This window comes from Chrysochloris asiatica, unplaced genomic scaffold, assembly GCF_000296735.1.
Source record: "Chrysochloris asiatica unplaced genomic scaffold, ChrAsi1.0 scaffold00039, whole genome shotgun sequence".
NCBI classification, from domain to species: Eukaryota; Metazoa; Chordata; class Mammalia; order Afrosoricida; family Chrysochloridae; genus Chrysochloris; species Chrysochloris asiatica.
The window spans coordinates 17405829-17417043 of NW_006408557.1; the positions used below are offsets into that span (position 1 = coordinate 17405829).

Below are 11215 nucleotides of genomic sequence, written 5' to 3' on the forward strand. Positions count from 1 at the left end.
TGAGTGAATGAATGAGTTCAAGCATAAGGGATTCCAGTTGAATTAGGCCAAACATCCCTTCTGCTGGTCGTCTAAGTGAGAGGAGTGGGATTTGAAAGTAACTGGCACGCTGACAGTCAGATGTGGCTGGGGTTTAGGAGGTTGGCCTGAGGATTCAGAAAGGACAGTTTCTGGTGGCCTGGTCTGTGGGTCTGAGGTCTTGTAGGGGCTGCAGACCTGGAGATTTGGGTAAGTGACCTTAGAAGGGAGACTCAGATGTAAAGGTCTTATGGAGACATCTCCAGGATGGGGTGTGTGGAACGGGGGTGGGGCTATCACTTCTAGGACTGTGCCTGTCTGGCCTGGGGGCGGGGAGTGTGCACACTCTTGGCACCGCCCTGACAAAGCCTGCGCGCGCCCCATCCTGCAATTGGCTGCGCTGCACCACACTGCCTCCCCGTCCCGCCCCCCGCCACCGGTCCGGCGCACCGCAGCCAATGGATGTTGTTGTTTCCTCTTCCGTCACAACCCAGACAGCCAATGGTGACGGTGCTGTGCGGCTCGTGGCTCTTTCGCGGCAAAAAGGATTTGGCGCGTAAAAGTGGCTGGGACTTTGCAGGCAGCGGCGGCCGGGGGCGGAGTGGGATCCGGAGACGGATCGAGCCCTCACCACGGCCCGCCACCATGGGCCCGCGCCGCCGCCTGCCACCCGGGCCGCACGGGCCGTGAGCGCCATGGCCGTGGCTCCCGCGGGCGGCCCATGCGCGCCGGCGCTGGAGGCCCTGCTCGGGGCGGGCGCGCTGCGGCTGCTCGACTCCTCGCAGATCGTCATCATCTCCACAGCGCAGGACGCCAGCGCCCCGCCAGCCCCTGCTGCGCCCTCCACTGGACCCAATGATGCCGACCTGCTGCTCTTCGCTACACCGCAGGCGCCCCGACCCTCACCCAGCGCTCCGCGCCCAGCGCTCGGCCGTCCTCCGGTACTGACCCCAGGGACACCGGGCCCAGCGCATTGCCTGGTCTCCCCGCACCGACACGGGCGGGGCTCAATGTTGGGTCCGGCGGCTGGGAGGCCCCGGGGAGGGGTGGATTGAGGCGCCCGCTCTGGGCGGTACAGAGCCTGGGTTGGGCCTCCAGGCCCCTCCCCGGGGTGCTGGGTGACCCTGGGCCAGCCCTTGTGTGCTCCTTTAGGCTCCGGGCCTCCGCTTCCTCGCCATAGCCACTTGGGTCAGCCACCAGGTTGGACTCTGGGATAATAGTGGCCCACGTGGATTCAACCGGCACTTTGGCTGAGCCCTTGGCCCACTTCAAGCGCAACTCACAATCACTTTGTGAGCTTCGTGTTGTCACTGTGCCCATCTAACAGAAGAGGAACTGAGGCCCAAAGAGGGGAAGGGACTTGTCTCTGGTCATTGAAGGGCTGGGATTTGAACCACGGCCTGCTGGCTCCCGACTGGAATTTGGGGCTGTGTAGGGGTTGGTGGTGGAGATGGTCCTGAGCCCTGGACTGTTGGAAAGCTATTGAAGAGACCCTATTTCCTGCCTGCACGCTGTACTGCCAGGTGCAGGCCTGGCCCTCCAGGCCCCTGGGGACAGGCCGCCTGGCTGGGAGGCCTTCTCTGCAGGGGTGGGGCAAGATGCCTGGGCCAGCTGCTGATCCCCTCCCTCTGCCTGTCCTTCCATCTGCCACCCTCCCGGGCCTTGGTTGCCATAGAATCTCATTAATCAGGCAGGCCCCTGTGGAAGACCTGGGTGGGCTGGGCTTCTGGGAGCTGGAGGCAAGACCCCCAGTGCCAGGGGAGAGAAAACATCTCAGGGAGATCATCTGATAAGGGCTTCCTGAGCCTGAGCAACTGAGGGTCAAGACCAGTTCAGACTGAGGGCCCAGAGGCTACAGCTTAATTATAGTGGGAGAGAAGAGTGGAGGCCTAAAGGATTGGCTGTAGGCCTCGGGACAAGGCGTGGAGACCAGTTTAACTGGCACAGCCTGTAGGTGAAGATGGGACACAGGCAGGCAGGGGTCTCCGTTGGGGGCATAGAGCAAGCGGGAGGGGTGAGGCAGGGCCTTGGGCAAGAAGGTGGAAGCTGCCCAACTGCCAGTGGGAACGTGGGTGGCAGCTGGTCGTCCCTGCAGCATCCCCAGAAAGCTCCCCAACCCCCTTGGCCCTATGCCCAGTGCTGCCTTCCTTCCGGAATCACCAAGATGCTAATAATAATAACAATAGCAGCCACTATTGTTGGGAGAGTGTTTTGTGTATAGGGCACTGTGCCAAGCCCTTTATCCAAATTAACCCATTTAACCCTCTCAACAATCGCCCCCTTTTACAGATGGGGAAATTGAGGTACAGAGATGATAGCTAGTATAAGTGGTGAGAAGGTGGACTCTCCAGTTCAAGCTGGGATGTCTTGGAAATGTTAATAGAGGTTGACTAAAGCCTTGGGAGCTATTAAGGACCCTGCCTCCTGCTGAGTGAATGGGAGGGGTGATTGCTGGCCAGGATTGGTCTGACTGTGAGGGAACCAGCTTAGGGCCTGGACAATGGGTTTTCCATGTAGCTGACAAGCACTCAGCAGGCCCAGGGCTCCAGAGACAGAGCAGAGGTTGGGGGCTTCAGGGCCCTGAGTAACTGCTAAGGACTGGGAGAAGGACAGATACTCACCTTCCCATTAGAGGGTCTGAGTAGTCCATTCATTCAACAGCTGGTGAGTTAGTGAGCATCCATGAGATGCTAGGTGCAGGCAAGTAAGGAACCCCTGCCCTTGGGTGCTTAAGGGCCAGTGGGCATTTTTGTAATGGGGTTGGAGTTGGCACCATTCTGAAACCGAAGTGGAGAAATGGAGGTCCAGCTGTTGCCCTCCAGCATCCTCGCCTCATACACTGATGGGCACATGTGCCCTCACCTACCCTCTGCACTGGCATTTATTGGGGCAGTCCCTGAATCAAGCTCACCTTCTGCACTCATATTTATTGAGCACCTGTTGTACATAAGGAGTCCTGGTGTGGCACTGTGGGCTAATGCATCAGACTGCAAAGCCATTTGAACTGCAAGGTCGGTGGTTCAAATTCACTTGGAAACTCTATACAGGGTCGCTATGGGTCGGAATTGACTCAACGGCACTTAATAATTGCATAAAAACCCACTACTCTTGAGCACTGCAACTCATAGCAACCCTGTATAGGATTTGTTGTTGTTGTTATGTGCCGTGGAGTTGGTTCCGACTCATAGCGACTCTGTACAGGGTTTCCGAGGCTGTAAATCTTTCCGGGAGCAGAAAGCTTCATCTTTCTCCCGTGGAACAGCTGGTAGTTTCAAACTGCTGACCTTTAAGGTTTGCAGCCCGATTCGTAACCACTATGCTCCCAGAGTTACAAGTTTGTAAATCTTTAAGAAAGCAGATAGCCTCAGCTTTCTCCCGTGAAGTGGCTGCTAGGTTTGAACCGTTGACCTACTCCTAACCCACAGTGCCACCAGGACTGCAATTCAGCCATTTCTCCTGGCCTTTCCTATCCATCCTCACCTTGTTGTGGCCATTAAAAAAAAAAAAAAGTTTCTTTGATTATAGAACTTTAGAAAACTTAAGAGTTAAAGAAATACAAAGTTCAAAGGGGTAAGATCCGAGCTCATCCACTAAAAATATATGCGGTCTTTTGGTTGTTTTCTTTTCCTAAGCCTGTTCTTGCTTTTTGTAATGATGAGAGTTAGCTTTCATTTTCTAAAACTTTAGAGAAAATTTCATTTCATCTTTTCACCTTTATTTCCTTGTTCGAACATTTTATCATTCACACTGTATAGATCAGCCACCTCTGCAGAGGTAACATTTGAAATGGTTTGGTGTATAATTAGTCGACAGTGAGTCCAGAGAAAGAGAGTTTTCTATTGTATATGTATTGTTTCAGTACCAAAAAGATCATATAAATGCATGGCAATATGACAAATGTGTTTGTCTAAGACATTACTTGCAAGCAAACACATTAGAGGAGTCATGATGTGGTGCTGTGGGTTAATGCGCTAGACTGCAAAGCTGTTTGAACTGTAAGGTTGGTGGTTCAAGCTCACCAGCTGCTCCTTGGAAACCCTATACAGGGTCGCTGTGGGTCAGAATCAACTTGGTGGCACTTAACAACAACAAATTAGAGAGTCTGTTGATTTGCTTTGGACCGTTGTGACCACTGCATGGTATTTCAGGGGCTGAACAAATCACAATTTCTGTGGCCTTCTCCTATGGGTAGGTTGCTGAGGTTTTTCACCATTGAGTATCTTTGTCTTCCATATCAGGGCCTCTGTACCAGGTTTTTCTAGAGAGAAACATCTGCCTATGCTCTTGTGTGGCATCTGGATGGGCAAAAGCCTGGGTACCAGGGAGAAGAGTTGTTAGGAGCATGCTTGGATTCATACTGGATGGGGTAAACTTTGGTTGTCCCAACATTTGGCCTGGGCTCTGGGGAGGCAGGACATGGGTATAGATGTGGGCTCTGTGTCATCCTGTCAGAGTTGGTCGTGTCTCCACCTCTCATTGGCTTCGTGGCTTCCCTTGCATTGCAGGTTCCTCTGGAAGTGGAGGTTTTCATGACTCAGGACGGCTCCGTGTGTGTCTGAGTAGAACTGGGTTTCCTAGGGTTTTCACTGACTAAGTTCGTCAGAGTAGATTGTAGGACTTCCTTCTGAGGGGTCTCTGGAGAGACTTAAATTGCCAACCTTTCAGTTAACCCAGAACAGAAGACTGAAGAAGAACTGATACTTTGAATTACGGTGTAGATGACGAATATTGGACCACCAGAAGAATGAACAACTGTCTTGGAAGAATACAGTCAGAATGCTCCTTAGAAGCTAGACTGGCATACTTTGCACATGCTATCAGGAGGGACCAGTCCCTGGAGAAGGATATCATGCTTGGTAAAATAGAGAGTCTGCAAAAAAATAAGAAAGCCCTCGGTAGCTGGTTTGACACATTAGCTGCAACAGTGGGCTTAACCCCAGCAAGGGTTGTGAGGATGGTGCACGACTGGGCGGTGTTTGTCCTGTTGTACGTAGGGCTGCTGTGAGTCAGAACTGACTCGACAATACCTAACAACAGCAGCACAACCACTCAGGGGCTCCAGAGGTTGTCCGAGGGTTTGCTGAGAAAATTACTAAGCTCAGCAGACAGAAGGCACTGAGCACTTCGTCTTGTATTCTCCAGGATGCCTGAGCACATCATGAAGGTCATGGACTACCAACCTGTGGGGACCTTCATTCAGCAAGCATTTGTTGATGCCCAGGCTTCTCTGCCAGACACTGGGTACAGAAATGGCTTATGGGTGAACCGCATGTCTGCAATAATTCATAGAGAATGTGGGGGAAGGTTGGGTTTGAGAGATAAGTGGTGGCATCTCTGTTACAGGATCAGAAAGACTTTAGTGACCAGTAAAATTTCTATCCTTAGAGGTGAGGTGAGAGCAGAAGGCCAATGGAAGACCTTAATTAGGGGCAATGACGTGGGAAGAATTGGGTTTTAGGACAAAGACGAGCTGCAGTGGAGGGGGCCAGATGGTGGCAGTGGGACCACTGGAGGGGAGACTGTGGAGTGGTCCAAGTGGGAGGTGTGGTGTAGCTCTCCTGGTAACTGGATGTGATAAGGGTGGTGGGTAGGGCTGGGCCATGGTTCTGGCTCTGGAAATCCTGTGGATTGTGGAAGGGAGGGTTAAGACTGATTTGAGTCAGGGCACTTTTGTGATGCCTGTGGGACTTGTAGGACAATCTTGATCCTTGTATGTATAAACTAGGTCAGAAGACGTAGGAATTAAGAGCTTGGGCTCTTCATTATACAGTTCTGGGTGGGAATCCCTGAGCCTCTCTGGGCTTCCATTGCCTTGCTTGTAAAATAGACCCAGTGTTGTATACTCTTGTTAGTGCTGTTCAATCAGTTCCCTCATCAAAACCTCTAGCCCACTAGAGGCTGAAACCTCTGGAACCCTCCCCCCAGGTGGTTGGGCTGTTGTTAGGTGCCATCGTGTTGGCTCTGGCTCATGCACTGCCCGGTCCTTGGTATGTTTGAGCACATTGTTGCAGCCACTGTGTCAATCCATCTGGATAAGAATTTTCCTCTTTATGACTTGCCCTCAATTTTACCAAACACAATGTTCTTCAGGGAATGAATGATCCCATGTCCAAAGTACTTGAGGAGATAAAGTCTCGTTACCCCCTTTTCTAAGGAGCATTGTGGTTGTACTTCTTCCAGAATAGATTTGTGCATTCTTCCAGCAGTCTGTGGTATGCTCAGTATTCTTCATCAATTCCATAATTCAGAAACATCAATTCCTTGGTTTTCCTCTCATTGTCCAGCTTTCACATGCATATGAAGCAAGTGAAAATACCATGGTTTGGGTCAGGCGTGCCTTAGCCCTCAAAGTGACATCTTTGCTTTGTAACACTTTGAAGAGGTCTTTTGCAGTAGATTTGCGTACTACACTATATGTCACGTGTTTTTTTGATTGCTGCTTCCTTACATATTGATTGTGGACCCAAGTAAAATGAAATCCTTGACAATTTGTGTTTTCTCCATTTATTATGATGTTTATTGGTCTAGTTGTGAGAAGGTTTTGTTGTCTTTATGTTGAGGTGTAATCCTTACTGAAGTAAATAATGAATACAAAGTATTTGCTGAGCAGATTCAGTAACTTCAACAACAAATACAGCACCTAGTGACTGAGGTCAGGAATTCAGGAGCCTCTTCTCTGGGCTGTGTGTTACAACATGGCAGCTGACTTTCCTCCCTAGTGAGAGATCCAACATAGGGAACAAGGAGGAAACTCCAGAGCCCCCTATAGCCTAGTCTTACCACATTCATTCACTGAAAGCAAGTTTTTATTAAGTCTGGTCCATATTTAAAGGGAGAAGAATTGGTCTCCATCTGTTTAAGGCAGGAGAATCAAAAGGATTTGTAAGTACATTTTTAAATCACCACAGGCCCCCGGTAAGATAGTTGTAGAACCTGGTCTTGCACTTCTAGTTGAGTGTTCTATCTTGTGAGGTATGGTTGAGGCTCCCAGGCTATATCCCCTTGGACCTCCCTGTCCCACATTTAGCATCCTGGTAGAAGAACTGAGGCAGGGCAGCTCAGGGGCACCAGCCAACTCTTGTGGACTCTTCTTGTGGTTGCATCTTCCATTGTTTTGCTATAGGTGAAGCGGAGGCTGGACCTGGAAACTGACCATCAGTACCTGGCCGAGAGCAGTGGGACAGGCCGGGGCAGGGGCCGCCACCCAGGGAAAGGTATCCATTAAGCTTGGGTTGGAGCAGGCCCCAGTGGGTAGGCCCAGGTCGGGGGTATGGACAAACATACTTACAGACTCAACCGGTCTGCTGGGCTTGAGCCCAGGAAGAGAGCTGAAGTGGACACCTGGCATGGTTTGCCCAGGGTCCTAGAGGGTTAGAAGTACCCAGACCCAGAGAGGAATGCTGTGGTTGGCAGCAGCTTGGTCTGGCCAAGGGGAAGAAGCCACCTGTCCCGCATCATCCTTCTGCTCTGCATTGCCTGAGGCAACCTGGCTGGGGGCAGGGGTGAGAGAGGAATCACCCTGCTTTTCCTTACCACCACTACCACCTCCAGGTGTGAAATCTCCGGGGGAGAAGTCGCGCTATGAGACATCACTGAATCTGACCACCAAACGCTTCCTAGACCTGCTGAACCGCTCAGCTGATGGTGTTGTCGACCTGAACTGGGCAGCTGAAGAACTGAAGGTGCAGAAGCGACGCATCTATGACATCACCAATGTCCTTGAGGGCATCCATCTCATCTCCAAGAAGTCGAAGAACCACATCCAGTGGCTGTAGGTACCAGCTGACCAGGAGGGTGGGCACAGGCCTCTGCATGCCAACTGCCTAAAGAGCTCACTCAGTGCACTTTTACATTTTGCGGGGGTACCTTGGTAACCACCATCTGGATCAAGATGGAATATTTCCAGAACCCCTAGAAAGTTCCTGTGTCCCTTCTCAGACTTGCCAACCCTCCATAATGCCTGGTGTCCACTTGGCTTCTAGTGCTTAGTAAGGTTTATCTAACATAGTTGTTTCCTTCTTCTGGATTCCTGTTTGATTTTCCTCCCACCCCTCAGCCATTCTGTGCTTCTTTCTCATCTGCTTGTTCACTTGGTAGATCCTTCATTCTGCAGCATTGCTGTCACTCGGCAAGCTGTCTTGCAGATGCTTGTCCTTTGTAACAGTTGCATAGTATTCCATAGCATCTGTGTTCTCCTTTTCTTATCCAGCCTCCTGTGGGCAACATGTGGATGCTCCCAGGCATTCAGGCCAAGATTTAAGCCTAGGCCATTCTGACTTGGACCCAGAGTGGGGCAAGGGCTTACCTGGGACTCATAGAACGGTGGTAGTGGTAGCAACAGTGGCAGCAGCTGATTCAGGGCTCTAGGCAGAGGGATCAGGAGCTGCTAATCCTCCCTGTGGGCTCCCTGCAGGGGCAGCCAAACATCTGGGGGCACCAGCAGGCAACTTGAAGCACTGAGCCAGGACCTCCGGCACCTGGAGGAGAACGAGCAGCAGCTGGATCAGTTGATCCATGCTTGTACCACACAGCTGCAGCTCCTTGCTGCAGACACTGACAGCCAGCGATATCCTTGGGCTGGAGAGCACGGAGAACAGGACCGGCAGGTGGGGGCCCACCTCGATGGGCCTGGAGAGGCCTCCTGGGGCACGGATCCAACAGAGGGTTCTGACTTTGGAGCCAAGTCATGGCTCGGCCATTTAATCATGGTGTGACGCAGGTTAAATGATTTTGCCTGTCTGGGCCTCAGCTTCGTCTGTAAACAGGAGATAATAATATCCAGTTCTGAAATGATTAAAGCAAGAAAAGCTAATACCAGCAATTGTTCTCATTGACTCCAGCTCATAGTGGCCTCCCATATGCAGAGCAGAATGGCTCCATAGGGCTTTCACCACTGGCCTTCCAAAGCAAAATGCCAGGCCTCTGTCCCTGAACAGGTTTGAACCACCAACTTCTGGATTGATAGTCCGGCACTTAACTATTTGTGCCACCCAAGGAGACTTATAGTACCAACAATACTGAACATTTATTTAATACATTAAGTCAACGTTTAGTTGTAGCTTCAAGTTTAGAGACATTAGTTTTTGTCTTTTATTCACCAATATAAGCGCTTTATTAAAACAGACTTTTTTTCTAGTTGATGTTCAAATTGCATTTATAAATTTTCAATACAACAGCGAATTGAAACTAAGATCATAGGTCAAGATAAATTCCCAGCACTAGGTTGAAGATGGTTAAATATTTACATGGTAGCTAGGGTCCCTACCTTGTGCTTAGACAGGTAGGATGATTTTGGTGTATATATGTGGAAACTGAGACTCAAGCCGTAAGGTAGGGTCTCTGTGCCAGGTCCTGGGGTGGGTGGACCCCAGAGCACAAAGGTCATACATATCCTTGACTCCACCAACCCTGGCCTACGTGACCTGCCAGGACCTGCGCAGCATTGCCGATCCTGCGGAGCAAATGGTCATGGTGATCAAAGCCCCCCCTGAGACCCAACTCCAAGCCTCGGACTCCTCGCAGGTAAGGCTGGCACACTTCAGGCCTGTTCGGGACAGGCTGGGCTAGTGGCCAACCGAGCCTCAGTTTATCCTGCCTGCTTTTTCCCACCAAGACCTTTCAGATCTACCTTAAGAGCAAACAAGGCCCCATCGATGTTTTCCTATGCCCCGAGGAGAGCTCAGATGGGACCAGCCCTGGAAAGACCCCAACCCAGGAGATGGCTTCTCTTATCGAGGAGGACACAGTGGCTGTTCCTGCCACCACAGTATCACCGCCGTCACCTCCTTCCTCCCCCTCTGCCACAGAACCTGACCAGCCACTGCTCAGTCTGGAGCAAGGTGAGTGAAGGGCCCCCCCTCTTGGATGGGTGGGTGGGCAGGCATGGTGGCTCCTTCTGTCTTCCTTGAGGGTATTCTCCAGCTGTGATGCCCTCCTGTCTCTCCAGAACCACTGCTGCCCCGGATGGGTGGCCTACGGGCCCCTGTGGATGAGAACCGCCTGTCCCCGCTGGTGGCAGCTGACTCGCTCTTGGAACAAGTGCGAGAGGACTTCTCCAGCCTCCTTCCTGAGGAGTTCATCAACCTGTCCCCTCCTCATGAGGCTCCTGATTACCAGTTTAGCCTCGAGGGCCAGGGCATCAGAGACCTCTTTGACTGTGACTTTGGGGACCTCACCCCCCTGGATTTTTGATGGGGCTCAGGGAGGCCAGGGCCTCCCATGGTACCCACTCTATCTCTGCAGCCCCGGAGCCCTTTGCCCCTGGCCATCCTCCAGCCGAATTGGAAACATTTAATTTATATCACCTTCCCCTAGCTCCAGCGCTCTGGTGGCACAGGGGTTAAAGCGCTTGGCCATGAACTGGTAGGTGGTTTCAACCCACCGGTTGCTTTGCGGGAGAAAGATGTGGCAGTCTGCTTTCTTAAAGATTTACTGCCTTGGGAATCCTGTGGGCAGTTCTATTGTCTTGTAAGGTCACTATGAGTCGGAATCGACTTTGACAGCGGTAGGTTTGGTTTGTTTTTTGTTTGGTTTGGTTATTGGGTTTCCTCTATCCAGAAGCTTCTAGCTCTGGAGTCTGGCTGCTACCAAGAGGCTATAAGTAAGCCAGAAGGAGTGGATCCTGTGTTTGTGGTGCGTACATGCATGCACCCAACACATGTGTACATGGGTGAGTGTAGTGTGTACCTCTGGCACCAATGCCAGGTAAGCACATTTATGTGAGAGGGTGTGTGAGAGGGTGTGTGCATGTACCGGGGAATGAAGGTGAACACAGGGGTGGGTACACCGAAAACGCACCCCATTGTGTCCACATGTGTGTGCATGGTGGGGGCTCTAACTGCACTTTTGGTCTCCTTGCTCCAGGGCCTCATGAGGCCCTGGGTGGCCACTTGCCCCCTGCAGTCTGCACACGGACCAAGCTAGGCGGGGAAGCCTCACCCAGTTTGGTTTGCAGGCCAGCAAGAGCACTTCTGTCGTCTTAAAAGGTTTTTCTGACTCGAAGCTTTAATGGAGCATTATTTATTTACGGAGGCCTCTTTGGCAAGCCCGGGGCACCAGCAAAGGGTAGGAGGAATGTGGGGCCAGGGCCCCCACTCCCTATACCCCTGAGCGAGGACAGGGGTCCCTGAGCTGTTCTTTTGCCCCACCCCGAAGGAGCTGAGGCCTGAACGATTTATTTATTGGGAAAGTGAGGGAG

General features: G+C 51.7%; 1 protein-coding gene across 1 annotated transcript; it reads left to right on the forward strand.

Moving 5' to 3' along the window:
- The first annotated feature begins 596 nt into the window (after window positions 1-596).
- E2F1 (E2F transcription factor 1) lies at window positions 597-10209 on the forward strand. The gene is made up of 7 exons (XM_006860680.1): window positions 597-959; window positions 7142-7232; window positions 7570-7789; window positions 8432-8584; window positions 9426-9540; window positions 9632-9857; window positions 9965-10209. Exons 1-7 carry the CDS (start codon window positions 714-716, stop codon window positions 10207-10209), a joined length of 1296 nt encoding a protein of 431 aa, XP_006860742.1. The 5' UTR covers window positions 597-713.
- The last annotated feature ends 1006 nt before the right edge of the window (window positions 10210-11215 follow it).